The sequence below is a fragment of the Anser brachyrhynchus genome (genome assembly GCF_964034855.1).
Source record: "Anser brachyrhynchus genome assembly, chromosome: 2".
NCBI lineage: Eukaryota > Metazoa > Chordata > Aves > Anseriformes > Anatidae > Anser > Anser brachyrhynchus.
In genome coordinates, this window is record NC_137695.1 from 160,893,695 (window position 1) to 160,911,464 (window position 17,770).

The 17,770-nt window shown below is 71.6% G+C and overlaps 2 protein-coding genes and 2 long non-coding RNA genes across 4 annotated transcripts; 2 read left to right on the forward strand and 2 right to left on the reverse strand.

Annotated features, from left to right (window-relative positions):
• Nucleotides 1-4: 4 nt before the first annotated feature.
• Nucleotides 5-7,864, reverse strand: ADCK5 (aarF domain containing kinase 5; the record flags this gene model as incomplete). Its single annotated transcript, XM_080582389.1, has 15 exons — nt 5-199; nt 296-412; nt 507-759; nt 1,697-1,788; nt 1,898-1,976; nt 2,783-2,864; nt 2,971-3,054; nt 3,604-3,735; nt 3,833-3,946; nt 4,022-4,162; nt 4,894-5,094; nt 5,918-5,993; nt 6,079-6,219; nt 6,343-6,448; nt 7,804-7,864. Coding segments are annotated over 15 exons (1,785 nt in total), but the record flags the coding sequence as incomplete, so codon positions are not given.
• On the forward strand, nt 789-1,266 carry LOC308189680. The gene is made up of 3 exons (XR_013946509.1): nt 789-847; nt 974-1,015; nt 1,100-1,266. It is a non-coding gene; the product is annotated as an uncharacterized lncRNA (long non-coding RNA).
• Nucleotides 1,416-1,685, reverse strand: LOC308189681. The gene is made up of 2 exons (XR_013946510.1): nt 1,540-1,685; nt 1,416-1,497 (listed from the first exon to the last, which is right to left on the reverse strand). It is a non-coding gene; the product is annotated as an uncharacterized lncRNA (long non-coding RNA).
• Nucleotides 7,865-8,351: 487 nt separating the features above from the next.
• On the forward strand, nt 8,352-15,249 carry FBXL6 (F-box and leucine rich repeat protein 6). Its single transcript, XM_080579969.1, has 9 exons — nt 8,352-8,422; nt 9,451-9,570; nt 9,665-9,728; nt 10,609-10,740; nt 11,605-11,712; nt 11,813-11,926; nt 12,421-12,649; nt 13,756-13,987; nt 14,974-15,249. The coding sequence occupies exons 1-9, from the start codon at nt 8,385-8,387 to the stop codon at nt 15,209-15,211; spliced, it is 1,275 nt and encodes a 424-aa protein (XP_080436095.1). The 5' UTR covers nt 8,352-8,384; the 3' UTR covers nt 15,212-15,249.
• Nucleotides 15,250-17,770: the final 2,521 nt, after the last annotated feature.

Below are 17,770 nucleotides of genomic sequence, written 5' to 3' on the forward strand. Positions count from 1 at the left end.
GGCCGCGGTGCGTGGCGTGTGCTCCGCCGTCCCCTCCGCGGGAGGGGGGGTTTATTTGGGGGGGTGGGGTGCGGGCGGGGGGGGGTCCGCCCGCTACGCCCGCAGGTACTCGTAGATCTGCTCGCTGTGGGGCAGCAGCCCCCAGGAGGCCAGCAGGCGGAGGACGGAGGCCGTCAGCTTCATGGTGAGGGTCTCCAGCCTGGGCGCGGGGGAGGCGTGGGGCGGCCGCTCGCCCCACGGCCCCCCCCAGCCCGTGTCTTACCCCCCCCCCACCCCCAGGACCACCCCCCCCTACCTGAGCGCCACCTCGAACTTGAGGCTCTCCCAGGCCACGCGGAGGCTGCGGACGGCGCGGAGGCCGCGGAGGCCGGGGGCGCGCTCCCCGCTGAGCCGGCCCCAGCTCCGCACGGCGCTGCGGGGGCAGCACAGGGTGGGCGCGGGGACGGTGTTGGGGGGGGTCCCCACGTCCCCCTTGTCCCCGTGTCCCCCCCCGCAAGTCCCCTCACCTCTTGGCCATGAGGAAGTAGCGGTCGACCGGGGCCCCCAGCGCCACGTTGATGCTGCGGACGGTGTTGATGTTGCGGAAGACGAGGAGCATGGGCCGGGGCAGGGCGCGCAGCACGCCCATGATGCGCTGGAAGTGGTGGGCGGCCATCTCCTGCATGTAGGCGGCCTCCTCCCGCGTCAGCACGTTGGCCAGGGCCAGCTGCCCCGCGTGCAGCGGGCGCTGCATCAGGATCTCGCAGAAGAGGAAGTAATCTGGGGGGGGGGTGGGTGGGGGGCGGGGTGGGCGCGGCACCCCGGGGTGGGATTACGGCACCCAAGGGTTGGATTGAGGCATCCGAGAGTGGGATTATGGCACGCAAAGGGGGGATTATGGCACCCAAAGGGGGGATTACGGCACCCAAAGGGGGGATTACGGCACCCAAAGGGGGGATTGAGGCATCCGAGAGTGGGATTATGGCACCCAAAGGGGGGATTACGGCACCCAAAGGGGGGATTATGGCACCCAAGGGTTGGATTGAGGCATCCGAGAGTGGGATTATGGCACCCAAAGGGGGGATTACGGCACCCAAAGGGGGGATTACGGCACCCAAAGGGGGGGGGAGAGGACTGAGGCACCCAAGGATGAGATTGAGGCACCCAACGGGAGGAGATTATGGCACCCAAGGGTGGGATTGAGGCATTCAAAGGGGGGGGGATTACAGTGCCCCAGGGAGCTGCAGCACTCTAGCATGATGCTGCAGCACCCTGAGGGGCACAGGGCAGGAAGATGGGGTTGGGGGGGCTGAGGATGGGGCTGCAGCACCCCGAGGACCACAGGGCAGGGGGACAGGGCTGTGGCACCCGAGGGATGGGATTATGGCACCAAAGGTTGGGATTACAGCACCCAGAATTGGGATTATGACACTAAAGGGGTGGGATTGTGGCACCCAAGGTTGGGATTACGGCACCCAAGGTTGGGATTACGGCACTAAAAGGTGGGATTATGGCACCCTAGGGATGAGATTACAGCACCCAAAATTGGGATTATGGCACTAAAGGGTGGGATTATGGCACCCAAGCGGTGGGACTGTGGCACCCAAACGGTGGGATTACAGCACCCAAAATTGGGATTATGGCACTAAAAGGTGGGACTACTGCACTAAAGGGGTGGGATTACGGCACCGTGGGGACGGCCCCGGGGACGCCTCACCCTTGACGCCCAGCTCGGCCGAGCGGCTCCTCATGGCGGCGTCATCGCGCAGCACGATGGCTCGCCACAGCTGGCACAGCGCGCTGCGGTCCCTGCGCGGCCCCGGCAGCGTCACCGGCACCGCGCGGCCCCGGCACCGCATGTCCCCAGCCCCGCGCCCCCCCGCCCCGCGCCCCCCGGCCCCGCGCCCCCCGGCCTCACCTCTCGCTGAGGAACTCGTAGAGGCCGTGGTCCAGCAGCACGAGCTGCGCCTTGCCGTCGGGGCCGCGCCGCACCAGCACTGCGGGACCGGGGCGGGATGACCCCGTGGCCCCGCGTCCCCATTGCCCTGTGTCCCCGTGGCCCCGCGCCCCCTGTCCCTGCATCCTCGTGTCCCCATATCCTCGTGTCCCTGCGTCCCCATGTCCCCGTGTCCCCAAATCCTCGTGTCCCTGCATCCTCATGTCTGCACACCCCCGTGTCCCCCTATCCTCATGTCCCCATGTCCCTGCATCCCCCTGTCCCCATATTCCCGTCTTCCTATGTCCTCATGTCCCTGCATCCCCGCGCCCCCATGTCCCCCATGTCCCCCCATCCCCATGTCCCCAAGACCTCATGTCCCTGCATCCCCGTGTCCCCATGTTCCCATGTCCCTGTGTCCGTGTCCCCACATCCCCGTGTCCCTGCATTCCCGTGTCTGTGTCCCCACGTCCTCATGTCTGCACATCCCCATGTCCCCATGTCCCCCTTTCCCTGCAGCTGTCTTTGTCCCTGTGTCCCCATGTCCCTGCATCCCCCGTCCCCATATCCTTGTGTCCCCATGTCCCCATGTCCCTGCGTCCCCGTGTCCCTGTGTCCCCATGTCCCCCTGTCCCCATGTCCCTCTATCCCCGTGTCCCCACATCCCCACATCCCCACGTCCCTGTGTCTCCGTGTCCCTCTGTCCCCACATCCTCATGTCCGCACAGCCCCGTGTCCTCATGTCCCTATTCCATGTCCCTATGTCCTCAAATCTCTGTGACCCCTGTCCCCCTGTCCCCCCATCCCCGTGTCCCCCCGTCCCCCTGTCCCCACGTCCCCCCGTCCCCCTGTCCCCCGTCCCGGTACCGTTCCCCGGGTGCGGGTCGGCGTGGATGAAGCCGGTGTAGAAGATCTGCTCGGCGAACACGCGGATCAGTTTGTCGGCGGCCTGCGGGGAGGCGGCTCGGTCCCCCCGTGTCCCCGTCCCCCGTCCCCCCCCCCGGCTTGTCCCCCATTGTCCCCCGTGTCCCCCCCTGCCCCCCCCCCCGACTCACGTCCTGCAGCCCCAGGCCCTGCCGCCGGATGCCCTCCACGTTGGTGATCTTGCAGCCCTCGCAGTAATCGGCCGTCAGCACCCGCTGGGGACACCGCGGGGACACGGGGGGGACACACGGGGGGGGGACACACGGGGGGGGGACACACGGGGGGGGGGACACACACGGGGTCAGCCCATGGCGGGGCTCGGGGGCACCGCGCTGTCCCCAGGGCTGGGTCGCCCCCAGTCCCTGCTCTGCCCCGTGCCCGCCCACCCCGCAGCCCCTGTCCCCATTGTCCCTGTCCCCTGGTCCCCGTTGTCCCCACTGTCCCCTGGCCCCCATCATACCCGGGGTCCCTGTCCCCTGCCCCAAGTCCCTGTCCCCTGTTCCCCCCCACATCCCCTGTCCCCACGGCCCCTGCAGCCCCCGTCCCCTTTCCCTCGGTCCCCACCTGTCCCCATGCCCTGGTCCCACCGTCCCTGCAGCCCCTGTCCCCATCCCCGTTGTCCCCGTCCCCTGGTCCCAATTATCCCACTGTCCTTGTCCCCGTTGTCCCTATGCCCATCGTCCTGCTGTCCCCGGCCCCACTGTCCCGCTGTCCCCATCCCCATTGTCCCTGTCCCCCTGTCCCCATTGTCCCCCTGTCCCCACCTTGCTGCACTTGTCCCAGTGCACGCGCGGCACCACCACGTAGCTGAAGTCGCGCAGGTCGCGGGCGCAGCGCTCGGCGTTCCGCCCCTCGTTCTCGAAGTCCAGCTCCTGCGCCAGCGTCCCCTTCAGGTCCTGGGGACGGACGGGGTGGGGGGGTCGGTGAGCTGTCCCCGCGCGCGTCCCCCCCCAACGTCCCCGCTCACCGTGTCCCCCCCAGCGCCCCCAGTACCTCCAGCACCCAGCTGAAGCCGAAGCTGGGGTGCATGAACTCCACGATGCGCAGCAGCAGCTGCAGCGTCCGCATGTCGCCGTCGAAGCGGTCGCGGAGGTCGATGTACTGCACCTGGGGGGGGCTGGATGCGGCCCTGTGCCCCCCCACCCCCTCCCAAGCCCCCCCCCCCCCGGCCCCGGCCCCCACCTTGACGGCCACCGGCGTGCCGTCCTGCAGGGTGGCGCGGTGAACCTGCGCCAGGCTGGCGGCCGCCACCGGCTCGTAGTCGAACTCCTGGAAGAGGCCGGCCGCCGTCGTCTGGAAGTCCTCCAGGAAGAGCTCGTCCACCTGCGGGCACGGGGGGGACACGGGGGGGGGACAACACGGGGTGGGGGGCAGCAACCCCGCGGTGCCTGCGCTGAGCTCTGTCCCCACCCAGCGGCTGTGGTGTCCCCGTGATGGAGACCTCGGTGTCCCCATGCTCGTGGTGTCCCCACGCTCGTGGTGTCCCCATGCCCATGGTGTCCCCATGCCCGTGGTGTCCCCGTGCCCGAGACCACCACGTCCCCACCCCCATGGCAGTGCCGTCCCCATGGTGTCCCCGTGTCTGTGGTGTCCCCGTGCCCGTGGCTGTGGTGTCCCCATGATCAGGACCGTGGTGTCCCCATGATGGAGACCTTGATGTCCCCATGCCCGTGGTGTCCCTGTGCCCGTGGTGCCCCCATGCCTGTGCCCATCACGTCCCCACCCCCGTGGCAGTGCCAGCCCCACGGTGTCCCCGTGTCTGTGGTGTCCCTGTCCCCGCGGCAGTGGTGTCCCCATACCCGTGGTGCCCCTCTGACCGTGGCCGTGCCATCCCCACGCCCTGATGTCCCCGTGCCAGCCCCACCGTCCCCTTCTGGCACCCCCATGCCCAGGACGTGCCACCCCACGCACAGCACCGCAGCGTCCCCACGATGGGGACCACGGGGCCGTGAGGTCCCCACACGGGTGGTGGCAGCGTCCCCACGCTCCGGGGGTCCCCTCGCAGCGTCCCCACGGCCGGGACCACCCCGTCCCCGTCCCCACCGGCCCCTCACCTCGCGGTGGCCGCGCTGCAGGGCGCGGTCCTCCAGCACGCGCAGGGTGGCGATGTACTCGGGGGGCAGGAGGTGGTTGAAGGAGCAGAGCCCCTGCCCCAGCTTGATGTACAGCCCCCCGTTGCGCAGCGCCCCCCGCAGCAGCCGCTCGGCCGCGCGCTGGTGGCACCGCGACATCCCTGCCTGGAAGGCCGGGGAGCCCTGCGGCCGCGGGGGGCGGGGGTTGGTGTCACCAGTGGCCCCATCCCCATCTCTGTCCCGTCCCACCCCATCCCATCCCCATCCCATCCCCATCCCATCCCCATCCCATCCCCATCCCATCCCCATCCCATCCCCATCCCCATCCCCATCCCATCCCCATCCCATCCCCATCCCATCCCCATCCCCATCCCCATCCCATCCCCATCCCCATCCCCATCCCATCCCCATCCCATCCCCATCCCACCCCATCCCCATCCCATCCCCATCCCATCCCCATCCCATCCCATCCCCATCCCATCCCCATCCCATCCCCATCCCATCCCCATCCCACCCCATCCCCATCCCATCCCATCCCCATCCCATCCCCATCCCACCCCATCCCCATCCCACCCCATCCCACCCCATCCCCATCCCACCCCATCCCACCCCATCCCCATCCCATCCCCATCCCCATCCCCATCCCCATCCCATCCCCATCCCATCCCCATCCCCATCCCATCCCATCCCCATCCCCATCCCATCCCATCCCCATCCCATCCCCATCCCATCCCCATCCCACCCCATCCCCATCCCATCCCCATCCCACCCCATCCCCATCCCACCCCATCCCACCCCATCCCCATCCCATCCCATCCCCATCCCCATCCCATCCCCATCCCCATCCCCATCCCCATCCCATCCCCATCCCATCCCCATCCCATCCCATCCCCATCCCATCCCCATCCCACCCCATCCCCATCCCATCCCCACCCCATCCCATCCCCATCCCACCCCATCCCCACCCCATCCCCATCCCAATCCCACCCCCCCAGCCCCTCCCCACCTCCTCCACCCCCCGCAGCACCACGTTCGCCGTCCACCAATAATCCACGGAGATTTCCATGCCGACCGCCAGCGACCTTGGGGACAAACCGGGGAAGTTTTTTTTTTTCTGGGGGGGTGTCCCGCCCGTCCCGCCCCCCCCGCCCCCCCCCGTGCCCCCACCTGCCGAAGCGTCCCACGCCGTCCAGCAGCAGGCGCAGGCGGCGGCGCTGGGGGGGCTCAGCCCGCAGGTAGCAGCCGGCGCCCAGGGGCAGCGCCAGCCCCAGCCCCAGCAGCAGCGGCCGCAGCAGCGCCCGGCGACGTCTGGGGGGGGGGGAGCAGTGTCAGGGCCCCCCTACCCCCAGCACCGGGACCCCCACCCCCGGCACCGGGATTCCCCCGGTACCGGGGCCCGGCCCCCCCCCCCCCCCAGCCCCCAGCTCTCACCGTGGGGCCGCGGTGGCTCCGTGCCCGCAGGGACGCGCCGGGGGGGGGCCGGGGGGGGGGCCCGGCCCCCAAGTAGTGCCGGGGGGGGCCGGCAGCAGAACTGCACCTGGGGGGGGGGAAAGGGATGGGGTTCGGGGGGGGGCAGCATGGCTGGACCCACGGCTGGGACGATGCTGGACCTATAGGCGGCCCTATAGCTGGACCCACAGCTGGACCCACAGCTGGACCTATAGGCAGCCCCATAGCTGGACCTATAACCAGCCCTATAGCCAGTCCTATAGCTAGACCTATAGACAGTCCTATAGTCAGTCCTATAGCCAGTCTTACAGCCAATCCCATAGATAGACCCATAGATAATGGGTCCCATAGATAATCCCATAGATAGTTGGACCCATAGGCAGCCCTATAGGCAGTCCTATAGCTGGACCTATACGCAGCCGTATAGCTGGACCTACAGCTGGACCTATAGTCAGTCCTATAGCCAGTCCCATAGCCAGCCCTATAGCTGGACCTATAGGCAGCCCTATAGCTGGACCTATAACCAGCCCTGTAGCCAGTCCTACAGCTAGACCTATAGACAGTCCTACAGTCAGTCCCATAGCCAGTCTTATAGCCAGTCCCATAGATAGCCCTATAGTTGGTCCCATAGGCAGCCCTATAGGCAGCCCTATAACTGGACCCACAGCTGGACCTATGCTGGACCTATAGACAGCCCTATAGCCAGCCCTATAGCTGGACCCACAACTGGACCTATAGCCAGCCCTATAGCCAGTCCTATAGCTGGACCTATAGGCAGCCCTACAGTCAGTCCTACAGCCAGTCCCATAGCCAGCCCTATAGGTGGGCCCACATCTGGACCTTTAACCAGCCCTACAGCCAGTCCTATAGCCAGACCTGTAGGCAGCCCTACAGACCGTCCTGTAGCTGAACAAACAGCGGGAACCACGCCAGCCCCATAGCTGGGCCCACAGCCGGCCCCACGCCTGACCCACAGCCAGCCCTATGCCAGCCCCATAGCTGGACCCACAGCCAGCCCTATGCCAGCCCCACAGCCGGCCCCATAACCAGCCCCATGGGGCCCAGCCCCACACCCGCCGCCCCCCCATGCCCATGGGGACCCCCCCGGCCCGGCCCCCCAACAAGCCCCGCCCCCTTTCAGGCCCCGCCCCCTTCAGGCCCCGCCCCCATAAACCCCGCCCCCATCAGGCCCCATACTCGGGGGGGGGGGCAGGGGCCGGGGCCGGGCCCTGGGCTCAGGCGGGGGGGGGCGGCCCCGGGGGGGGGTCCCGGAGAGGAGGGAGGGGCGGGCCCGGGGGGGGCGGGGCCGGGGGGGGACCCCGGGGGGGTTCCCCAAGGGGGGGTCCCCGGGGCGGGGGCAGGGGGCGGGGGGCGGGGCCTCGGGGGGGTCCCCGGGGGGGTTCCCCGGGGGGGGTCCCCGGGGGGGTCCCGGCGCGCGCTCACCGTCCGCCGCAGCCCCATGTCCGCTGCCACGCCCCGCCCCCCGCCGCGAGGCCACGCCCCCCGCGCGCCCCCATTGGCCGGCCCCGCCGCCCGGCCCCGCCCACCCCCGCGCGCGGGCCGCGGGGAGGGGCGGGGCGGCCACGCCCCCCCCGCCGCGGGCTCGGCGCCGATTGGTCGGGGCGGGGAGGAGGGGGCGTGGCGCCGGGCCCCCTCCCGCGGCTCCCGCCGGGCGCGCCGATTGGCTGCGGGCGCGGATGGCCCGAGGGGGCGGGGCCGCGGGCACGTGGGGGCGCGGGTCACGTGTGGGGGCGGCGGGGGCGGGTCACGTGGGGGCGGCCCGACGGGGGGGAGGTCACGTGGGGCTGGGGGGGGGGGAATCCCCGGGGGGCGGGGCCGGGGCGGCCACGTGGGGAGGGGGCGGGGCCTCCAAGGGGACACCCCCACCCCCCCCCCCGGGCGGGGCCACCCCGAGGCCCCCCCCGCCCCCCCAGCGGGGACCCCCCTCCGGCCCCCCCCCCCCGGTGCCGCCCCCCCCCGGGTCCCCCCGGCCTGGCCCCGCCCCCGGCCCCGCCCCCTCCAAGATGGCGGCGGGGGAGCGGCGGCGGCCCCGGGACCCCCGGTAGTGGGGGGGGGGGGGGGGGGCGGGGGTGGGACCCCCGGGTGCGGGGCTGGGGGGGGCCGGCTGGGGGTGGGGGGCTGGCCGTGGGGCCGGCTGTGGGGCTGGCCAGGGGTCTGGGGGGGGGGCTGGGGGCTGGGGCTGGGGGTCCTTCCGGGGGGCAGGCTGTGGGGCTGGCTCTGGGGCAGGGTTGTGGGGCTGGGGGTCCGGCCATGGGGCCGGCTGTGGGGCTGGCTGTGGGGCAGGGCTGTGGGGCTGGGGGGCTGACCACGGGTCCGTCTGTGGGGCCGTCCGTGGGTCCAGCCGTGGGGCAGGGCCGTGGGGCTGGCTGGGGGGCTGCTTGTGGGGCTGGCCCTGGGGCTGGGGGGTGGGGGGCTGACCACAGGTCTGGCCGTGGGGCTGGCTGTGGGGCAGGGCTCTGGGGCTGGCTGTGGGGCTGAGGCTGGGGGTCTGTCCATGGGGCAGGGCCGTGGGGCTGGCTGGGGGGCTGGTTGGGGGGGTGCCCGTCCGTGGGTCCGTCTGGGGGTCCGGCCGTGGGGCAGGGCCGTGGGGCTGGTCGTGGCTCTGTCTGTCCGTGGGTCCGTCCGCGGGTGCGACCCCCGGCCCCTCTCCCCCCGCAGCCCCCGGCCCCGCTCGGCGCCCCCCCCGCTCCCGCCGCCGCCGCCCCGCGCCCCCCGAGGCGGTGCTGCAGGAGGCCTCGGGGCTGGTGCTGCTGCTGCCGGGGGCTCGGAGCCCCCCCAGGCCCAGGCGGAGGGGGGTCGCCCCCCCCCGGAGAACCCCCAGAGCTCGGGGGGGGGCTCGGGCCCCTTCCCCCCTCCGCCCCCCCCCCCGCCCCCCAGAACTGCCCCCCGGACGCCTGGGGGACGCGGCTGCCGCTGCCGCTGCTGCTGCGCGTCCTGGGGGCGGCCGTGGCGCAGGAGGGGGCCGTGCCCCTGCTCTGCAGGTGGGTGCCGGGGGGTCGGGGGGGGTGGGGAGGGGGGCAGGACCCCCCCCACCCCACCCACCCGGTGACCCCCCCCCGGTGTCCCCAGGGTGTCCCGCGTGTGCCGCCTGTGGCAGCGCGCCGCCGCCGAGCCGGGGCTGTGGCACCGCGTGGCCCTGGGGCGCTGCCGGGACCCCGAGGCCGCAGCGCGGTGGCTGGGGGCAGGAAGGTGAGGGGGGGCCCCGAGGGTGTCCCCGGGTGTCCCCGTCCACCCCCCTCACTGTCACCTCCCGCCCGTGCCGCCCCGCGCCGTGTCCCCGCAGGCTGCGCCGGCTGCGGGACTTCGCCCTCACGCAGTGGCTGAGCGGCGTCCCCGCGGTGCTGCAGGTGGGTGGCACGGCCCCGTCTGTCCCCTCCGTGCCCCCGTGTCCCCTCCGTGCCCCCGTGTCCCCTCCGTGCCCCCGTGTCCCCTCCATGCCCCCACGTGTCCCCCCATGTCCCTGTGTCCCCACACCGCCCCCCACACCCTCCCCTGTCCCCACGTCCCCCTGTCCCTGTAGGACACCCCCATGCCCCCACATGTCCCCCCTGTGTCCCCATATGTCCCTGTGTCCTCCCCATGTCCCTGCATCCCCCCCCATGTCCCTATATCCCCCCTCACGTCCCCACACCGCCCCCCACGGCCTCCCATGTCCCTACGTCCCCCTGTCCCTGTAGGACACCCCCATGTGTCCCCCCTGTGTCCCCACGTGGCCCCATGTCCCCTCCGTGCCCCCACATGTCCCCCCCATGTCCCTGTGTCCCCATGCCCCCCCCAATGTCCCTGCATCCCCCCCATGTCCCCACACTGCCCCCCACACCCCCACATGTCCCCCCGTCCCCCCGTCCCTGCAGGACACCCCCGTGTCCCCATGTCCCTGCGTCCGCCTGTCCCCATGTCCCCGCATCCCCACATGTCCCCAGGTGTCCCCGTGTCCCTCCATCTCCCCACATCCCCGTGTCCCAGTGTCCCGATGTCCCCATGTCCCCCCCATCCCCACATGCCCCCAGGTGTCCCCCCAACCCCACATGTCCCCATGTGTCCCAGTGTCCCCATGTCCCCAGGTGTCCCCCCATCTCCCCACGTCCCCACATCCCCGTGTGTCCCAGCGTCCCGATGTCCTCGTGTCTCCGCGCACCCCTGTGTCCCCCCGTGTCCCCTCGTGTCCCCCCGTGTCCCCCACCCCACGGCTTGACGCCCCCCTCGGTGCCTCCCCGCCGCCCGCAGGCGCTGGCGGCCGCCTGCCCGCTGCTGTCCTCGCTGCGCCTCCGCCACTGCCGCGGGGTCACCGCCGCCGCCCTCGGCGCCGTCGGCACCCGCTGCCCCCGGCTGGAGAGCCTGGACCTGCAGGGCTCCCAGGTGGGGCACGGGGACGTGGGGGGACGTGGGGGGACGTGGGGGGATGTGGGGGACACGGGGACATGGGGATGTGGGGTAGGGGACACGTTGGGACGTAGGGGACACGCGGGGACGTGGGGGGACGCATGAGGCATGGGGGGACATGTGGGGATGGGGGGGGACACGGAATGTGGGGGGACACAAGGGGAACATGGGGATATGGGATGGGGGACATGGGAGGACATAGGGGACACGTGGGGACCTGGGGGGACGCATGGGGATGTGGGGGGATACATGGGGATGTAGGGGACACAGGGACATGAGGATATGGGGTGGGGGACATGGGGGGACACGGGATGTGGGGGGACGTGGGGACATGGGACATGGGGATATGGGATGGGGGGCATGGGGGGACATGTGGGGACACATGGGGACATGGGTTGTGGGGAGGACAGGTGGGGACATCTGGGGGTGGCATCGAGCTTGGGGGGCATGGGGAGAAACACAGGGACATGGGGAAGATGGGACGTGGGGATGTGGGGTGGGGGACACGGGATGTGGGGGGGCACAGGACATGGAGGGGACAGCTGGGGACATGGGGGGGACACATGGGGATATGGGGTGGGGGACACGGGATGTGAGGACACGTGGGGATATGGGACGTGGGGGGACACGGGGGGATGTGGGGTGACACGGGACGTGGGGAGGACAGGTGGGGACATGTGGGAACATGGGGGGGACACATCAGGAGGACATGGGGTGTGGGAGACCCACGGGGGGATAGGGGGACGCATGGGGACACGGGCCATGGGGGTACACCGGGGGGGGACACGGGGGGGACACGCGGGGAGTGGGGTCGCATGGGGCCGTGGGGCTGCCCCGCAGGTGGAGGCCGGGGCCGTGCCCAAGTTCCTGGCGGTGGCGGGCGCGCGGCTGCGCCAAATGTGGCTGAGCTGCGGCCCCCGCACCGGCGCCGTGCTGGCCTCGCTGGCGGTGAGTGGGGGCCTGGGGGGGGGGATTTGGGGGGGGGCCGGGGGGTGCCGGTGGCACTGGTGGCGCCGTCACCCCCCGGTCCCCGTCCCTGTCCCCGCAGGGGGGGAGCTGCCCCCAGCTGCAGCTGCTGGAGGTGGACGCGGGGCAGCAGCGCAGCCCCCACCCGCTGCAGGTCCCCGTGGAGCAGCTGCAGGCGGCCTGCCCCCAGCTGCAGGTACCGGCACCCACCTGCGGGCACCCACCCATCAGCACCCACCCCTGGGGCTCCCACCCGCAGGCACCCACCCATCAGCACCCACCCGCAGGCACCCACCCGTGGGCACCCACCTGTAGGCACCCACCCATTGGGTTCCCCCCCATCAGCACCCACCCATGGGGCACCCACCCATGGGGCACCCTTCTGGGGGGCTTCCACCTCTGGAACACCCCACTGGTGGGCTCCCACCCATGGGGCTCCCACCCAAGGAGCTCCCACCCATGGGGCACCCACCCGTGGGGACCCCTCTGTGGGGCTTCCACCTCTGGAACACCCCACCCATGGGACCCCCACCCATGCCCCCCCCCCCCCAAGGGGCTCCCCCCGTGGGCTCCCTCCCACCCGTGGGGCACCCATCGATGGGGCACCCACCCGTGGGGACATCTCTGTGGGGCTCCCCCCACGGACCCCCCCACCCACTGCCCCCCCGCCCCCCCCGTGCGCCCCCCCAGGTCCTGCGGCTGCTGAACGTCTCCTGGTGGCCCCGGGCGGCCCCGCGGTTGCCGCTGGCCCCCGGCTTCCCGCAGCTGCAGGAGCTGAGCCTGGCCACGACCACCGGCGGCGGTGCCGGCGACGCCGTCCTGCAGCGCCTGCTGCGCGCCTCCGCCCGCCTGCGCCTGCTCGACCTGCGCGGCTGCGCCCGCGTCTCGCCCCGCGCCCTGCTGCGCCTGCCCTGCGCCGGTGAGAGCGGGGGGACGGGGGGGCACGGGGCTGGGCCGGGCCGGGCCGGGCCGTACCACGTTGGTTGCGTTGGGCGGGCTGCACCGTGCCATGCCGTGCCGCGCTGTGCCGTGCCGTGCCACACCGTGCCACATCGGTTGCGTTGGGCGGGCTGCACCGTGCCATGCGGGCTGTGCCGTGCCGTGCTGGCCGTGCCATGCCACAGGAACGGTGCCGTGGTGGCTGTGCCGTGCCAACTGTGCCGTGCTGTGCCGTGCTGTGCCGTGCTGTGCCGGCGGCACCGTGTCAAACACCTCGTGTTGGCCGTGCCGTGTTGGCCGTGCCGTGCCAACCACACTGTGCCAACTGTACTGTGCCAACCGTGCCATGCTGGCCGTGCCGTGCCGTGCCACGCCGTGCTGGTTGCACCCTGTCAACCAGCCCGTGTTGGCCCTGCCGTGCCATGCTGTGCCACGCCAGCCATGCTGTGTTGGCCGTACCGTGCTGGCTGTGCCATGCCACGCTGTGCTGGCTGCACCACTTTGATCACCCTATGTTGGCCATGCCGTGCCGTGCCATGCCGTGCCAGCTGTGCTGTGCTGTGCCAGCCACACCGTGCCAACTGTGCCATGTTGACCACGCCATGCCATCCCATATCCATGGTGCCAGGCTGTGCCACGCCACGCTGTGTCAACCACAATGTGCCGTGCCAACCATGCCATGCCAACTGTGGCACGTTGACCACGCCACGCTGTCCCATGTCATATCCATGGTGCCAGGCTGTGCCACACCATGCTCTGCCAACCACACCGTGCCAACTGTGCCACATTGAGCACGCCACACCGTGCCATGTCATATCCATGGTGCCGCACCGTGCCATGCCGACCACACCGTGCCAACTATGCCGTGTTGACCACGCCACGCCACGCTGTGCCAACCATGCTGTGCCGTGCCATGCCAGCCACACCATGCCACCTGTGCCATGTTGACCACACCACGCCATACCCGCGGTGCCACGCTGCGCCGCACCACGCTGCCGGTGCTGCCCCACACCCCCCCAGTGCCATCCCGTGCCGCTTGCACCGCGCCAACCGCGCCGCGCTGACCCTGCCGCCACCTCCCCGCAGACCTGGAGCAGCTGCACCTGGGGCTGCACTGCAGCGCCTGCGCCCCCCCCAGCGCCCCCCAGGGCTGCGCGGCGCTGGCCTGGCGCTGGCGGCACAGCCTGCGGGAGCTGGACCTGGCCGGGCACTGCTTCGGCGAGCAGGACCTGGCGCAGGCCCTGGCAGCCTTCGGCCCCGGCGCCCCCCTGCGCTCCCTCGACCTGGCCGGCACCAGGGTGGCCCCCGAGGCCCTCAGGTGAGGACGGGACCTCCCCCGGGACTGGGGGTTGGGGGGGTGGGTTAAGGTGGGGGGTCCCATCGTTGGGTGCTGGGAGGGGTGGGGGTCCCTGTCCCCAGGTGCTTGGGGGGGGTCTGGGGGTCCCCATCCTGGGGATCTGGGGGGGTCTTGGGGTCCCTGGGGGGTCTGGGTGCCTCCATCTTCGGGTGCTGGGGGGGGGTCCAGGGGTCCCTGTCCCTACTTCTTGGGCGGGGGGGCATCTGGGTGTCCCCATCCTGGGGGGTCCGGGGGTCCCTGGGGGGGTCTGGGGGTCCCCATCTTTGGGTACAGGGGGAGGTCCGGGGGTCCCTGTCCCTACTTCTTTTTGGGGGGGGGGGGGTGTCTGGGGGTCCCTGGGAGGTCTGGGTGCCCCCATCCTTGGGTGCTGGGAGGGGTGGGAGTCCGTGTCCCCAGGTGCTTGGGGGGGGGGGGTCTGGGTGTCCCCATCCTGGGGGGTCTGGGGGTCCCTGTCCCTACTTCTTCGGGGTGTCCCCATAGGGGGAAGCAGAGGGGGGAGCTGGGTGTCCCTATTCTTGGCTCTGGGGGGGCTCTGGGGGTCCCTGTCCCCATCCCTGAGTGCTGGGGGGGGGGTCCCAGTGTCCCCGTCCCCATCCCTGGGCACTGGGGGGGGTCCAGGGGTCCCCTCTCTGGCTCTGGGGGTGGGGGTCCCTGTCCCCATCCTTGGCACTGGGGGGGTCCAGGGGGTCCCTCTCTGACTCTGGGGGGGGTCGCTGTCCCCATCCCTGGGTGCTGGGGGGGGGTCTCAGTGTCCCTGTCCCCATCCGGGGGTACTGGGGGGGGGGTCCCAGTGTCCCCATCCCCGGACACTGGGGGGGCGGGTCCAGGGGTCCCCTCTCTGGCTCCGGGTGTGCTCCCCATCCCCACCCCTGGGTGCTGGGGGGGTGTTGGGTGCTGCTGTGCCCGCCCCCCCCCCAGCCCCCCTGTGCCCCCCCCGTGCCCCCCAGCGCCCTCCTGCTCCGCTGCCCGTCGCTCTGCTACCTGGACGTCTCGTCGTGCCGCCGCCTGCCCCGCGGCACCAAGCGGGCGCACCGGGGCCCCCGGGAGCTGGGGCAGTGCCTGAGCCTCCTGCTGGGGGCCGGGACCCTGCCCCGCGACCCCCCCGAGCCCCCCCGGCCCCCAGCAGCCCCCCCGCAGCCCCCCGGAGCTGCCCTGAGCGGTCGGGACCCCGCGGCCGGGCAATAAAGGGCTCGGGACCGGGGTTGTGCCAGGCACCCGCCGGGCGTCCGCGTGTGCGTGTGTGCGCCCCAAACACGGCCCGGCACCGTGACCCCACACCATTGTGCCCGGCACCGTGTCCCCGTCCCCATGTCCCCGTCCCATTGTGCCCGTCCCAGTCCCCGTCCCCATGTCCCCATCCCATTGTGCCCATCCCAGTCCCCGTCCCCATGTCCCCGTCCCCATGTCCCCGTCCCATTGTGCCCATCCCAGTCCCCATCCCAATGTCCCCATCCTATTGTGCCTGTCCCAGTGCCTGTCTTTGTGCCCCCATCCCATTACGCCCATCCCAGTGCCCAGCCCCATGTCCCCATCCCAGTGTCCCCTTCCCATTGTACCTGTCCCAGTGCCTGTCCCCGTGTCCAGATCCCAGTGCCCGGCCCCGTGTCCCCATCCCATTGTGCCCGTCCCACTGCCTGTCCCCATGTCCCCATCCCCGTCTCCCCATCCCAGTGCCCATCCCAGTGCCTGCCCCTGTGTCCCCATCCCACCGTACCTGTCCCAGTGCCCGTTCTCGTGTCCCCATCCCAGTGTGCTTGTCCCCATGTCCCCATCCCACTGTACCCGTCCCACTGCCCTGCCTCATGTCCCCATCCCAGTGCCTGTCCCCATCCCGTTGTACCCGTCCCAGTGCCCGTCCCCGCGTCCCCATCCCAGTGCCTGTCCCAGTGCCCGGCCCCATCCCAGTGGCCTGTCCCAGTGGCCCATCCTCTGGTGCCCCCCCCCAGTGCCCACCCCGCTGCACCCATCCCCATGCACCCATCCTGCTGGTTGTGTGCCCGTGTGCCCATCCCAGTGTGCCCATACTGGTGTGCCCATACTGGTGTGCCCACACTGGTGTGCCCATACTGGTGTGCCCATACTGGTGTACCCATCCCAGTGCGCCTGTCCCAGTGTACCCATACTGGTGTACCCATACTGGCGTGCCCATACTGGTGTACCCATAGTGGTGTACCCATACTGGTGTGCCCATACTGGTGTGCCCACACTGGTGTACCCATACTGGTGTACCCATACTGGTGTGTTCATATCAGTGTGCCCATACTGGTGTGTTTGTACTGGTGTGCCCACACGGTGTACCCGTTATCCTGGTGTGCCCATCCTGGTGCCATCCCAGTCCCCATCCCAGTCCCCATCCCAGTGCCCCCATCCCCATCCCAGTGCCCCCGTCCCCATGTGCCCATCCCAGTCCCCCCCCAGTGCTACCAGGCCCCTTCCCAGCACCGGAGCGGCCCCGGTGGCACCGAGGGGCTGGGTTGGGGGGGTCCCGTGGGGCACCGAGGCTGCGGCACCGCCACCGCCAGCCCCCCCCGGCCGAGCTGGGACGGGCCCCACCGTGTCCCCAGTGTCACCCCCACGTCCCCCTCCCCACCGTGTCCCTGTGCCCCCCCCCGTGCCCCCAAAGTCCCCGGCCCCACCGGCCCCCCCCCCCCCCCCCCAGCCTCCTCTTCCTCTCCCCCCTCATCCTCACCGGGGGCCTCTCCGCAGCCCCCCCACGGGACCGGGCACCCCGGGGCTCAGCGGTCACGGCCTGGGGGTGCCACTGACGGCCCCCCCCCTGCAGCCATGGGGGGGGCACGGGGGGCAATGGGGACATGGGGGGCACACGGGGGGGCTCTGGGGACGTGGGGGGGGTTGGGGGCATTGGAGCCATTGGGGGGGGGTTGGGGGCCATGGGGGGGCACAGGGACACTTGGGGGTCCTGGGGGGCCACGGGGTGCTGGGGGGGGCACGAGGTCCAGGGGGTCCATGGGGAAACACGGGGTCCTGGGGAGCACTGGGGGGGACCGTGACCCCCCCCCCAAATTGGGCAGGGGCTGTAGTTGTGGGGCAGGGGGGTGATAAGGATGAGCCCCCCCGCCCCCCCCCCCCATGGGCTGGGTGGTGTGGGGCTGGGCTTGGCACCGGGGGGGTGGCACGGGGGGGGGTGGCACTAACGCAGTGTCACCAGTGGGGTGTCACCAGTGGGGTGTCACCAGTGGGGTGTCACTGGGGGGGTGCCACTGCGGGGGAGCCATTCGTGGGGTGCCACCAGGGGGGTGTCCCGGGGGGGGGGGGGGGGGGGGGGGGTGACACCAATGGGTGTCATTATAGGGGTGCCAGCAGGGTGCCCTCGCTGGGGTGCTGGTAATGGGGTGCCACCATTGGGGTGTCACTGCCGGGGTGCCACTTTTGGGGTGTCACCAATGGGGTGCTGCTTTTGGGGTGCCACCACTGGGGTGCCACCATTGGGGTGTCATTGTTGGGGTGCTGCCGCTGGGGTGCCAGGAGGGTGCCACCACTGGGGTGCCACCAATGGGTGTCATTAATGGGGTGCCACCACTGGGGTGCCGCCAATTGGGGTCCCCATTCCCCCCCCCCGCCCCGCAGCGGGCCGCCCTGATGCTGACCCCCCCCCCCCCCGTGGGCCGGGGGCTCCTGGGGCCGCAGCCCCCCCCCGCTGGGTGCGTGCGGGCCTGGTGCTGGGCGTGCAACGCCGGTGTGCAGCGCAGTGTGTGCAACGCGTGCAACGCCGCCGTGCGGCCC

Bases quoted from the DNA above. Each gene is read 5' to 3' on its own strand.
- FBXL6 (XM_080579969.1), top strand. From the start codon at position 8,385: ATGGCGGCGGGGGAGCGGCGGCGGCCCCGGGACCCCCG. The intron at 8,423-9,450 runs GTAGTGGGGGGG...CGGTGTCCCCAG, and splicing joins CGGCGGCCCCGGGACCCCCG to GGTGTCCCGCGTGTGCCGCC. The intron at 13,988-14,973 runs GTGAGGACGGGA...CGTGCCCCCCAG, and splicing joins GTGGCCCCCGAGGCCCTCAG to CGCCCTCCTGCTCCGCTGCC.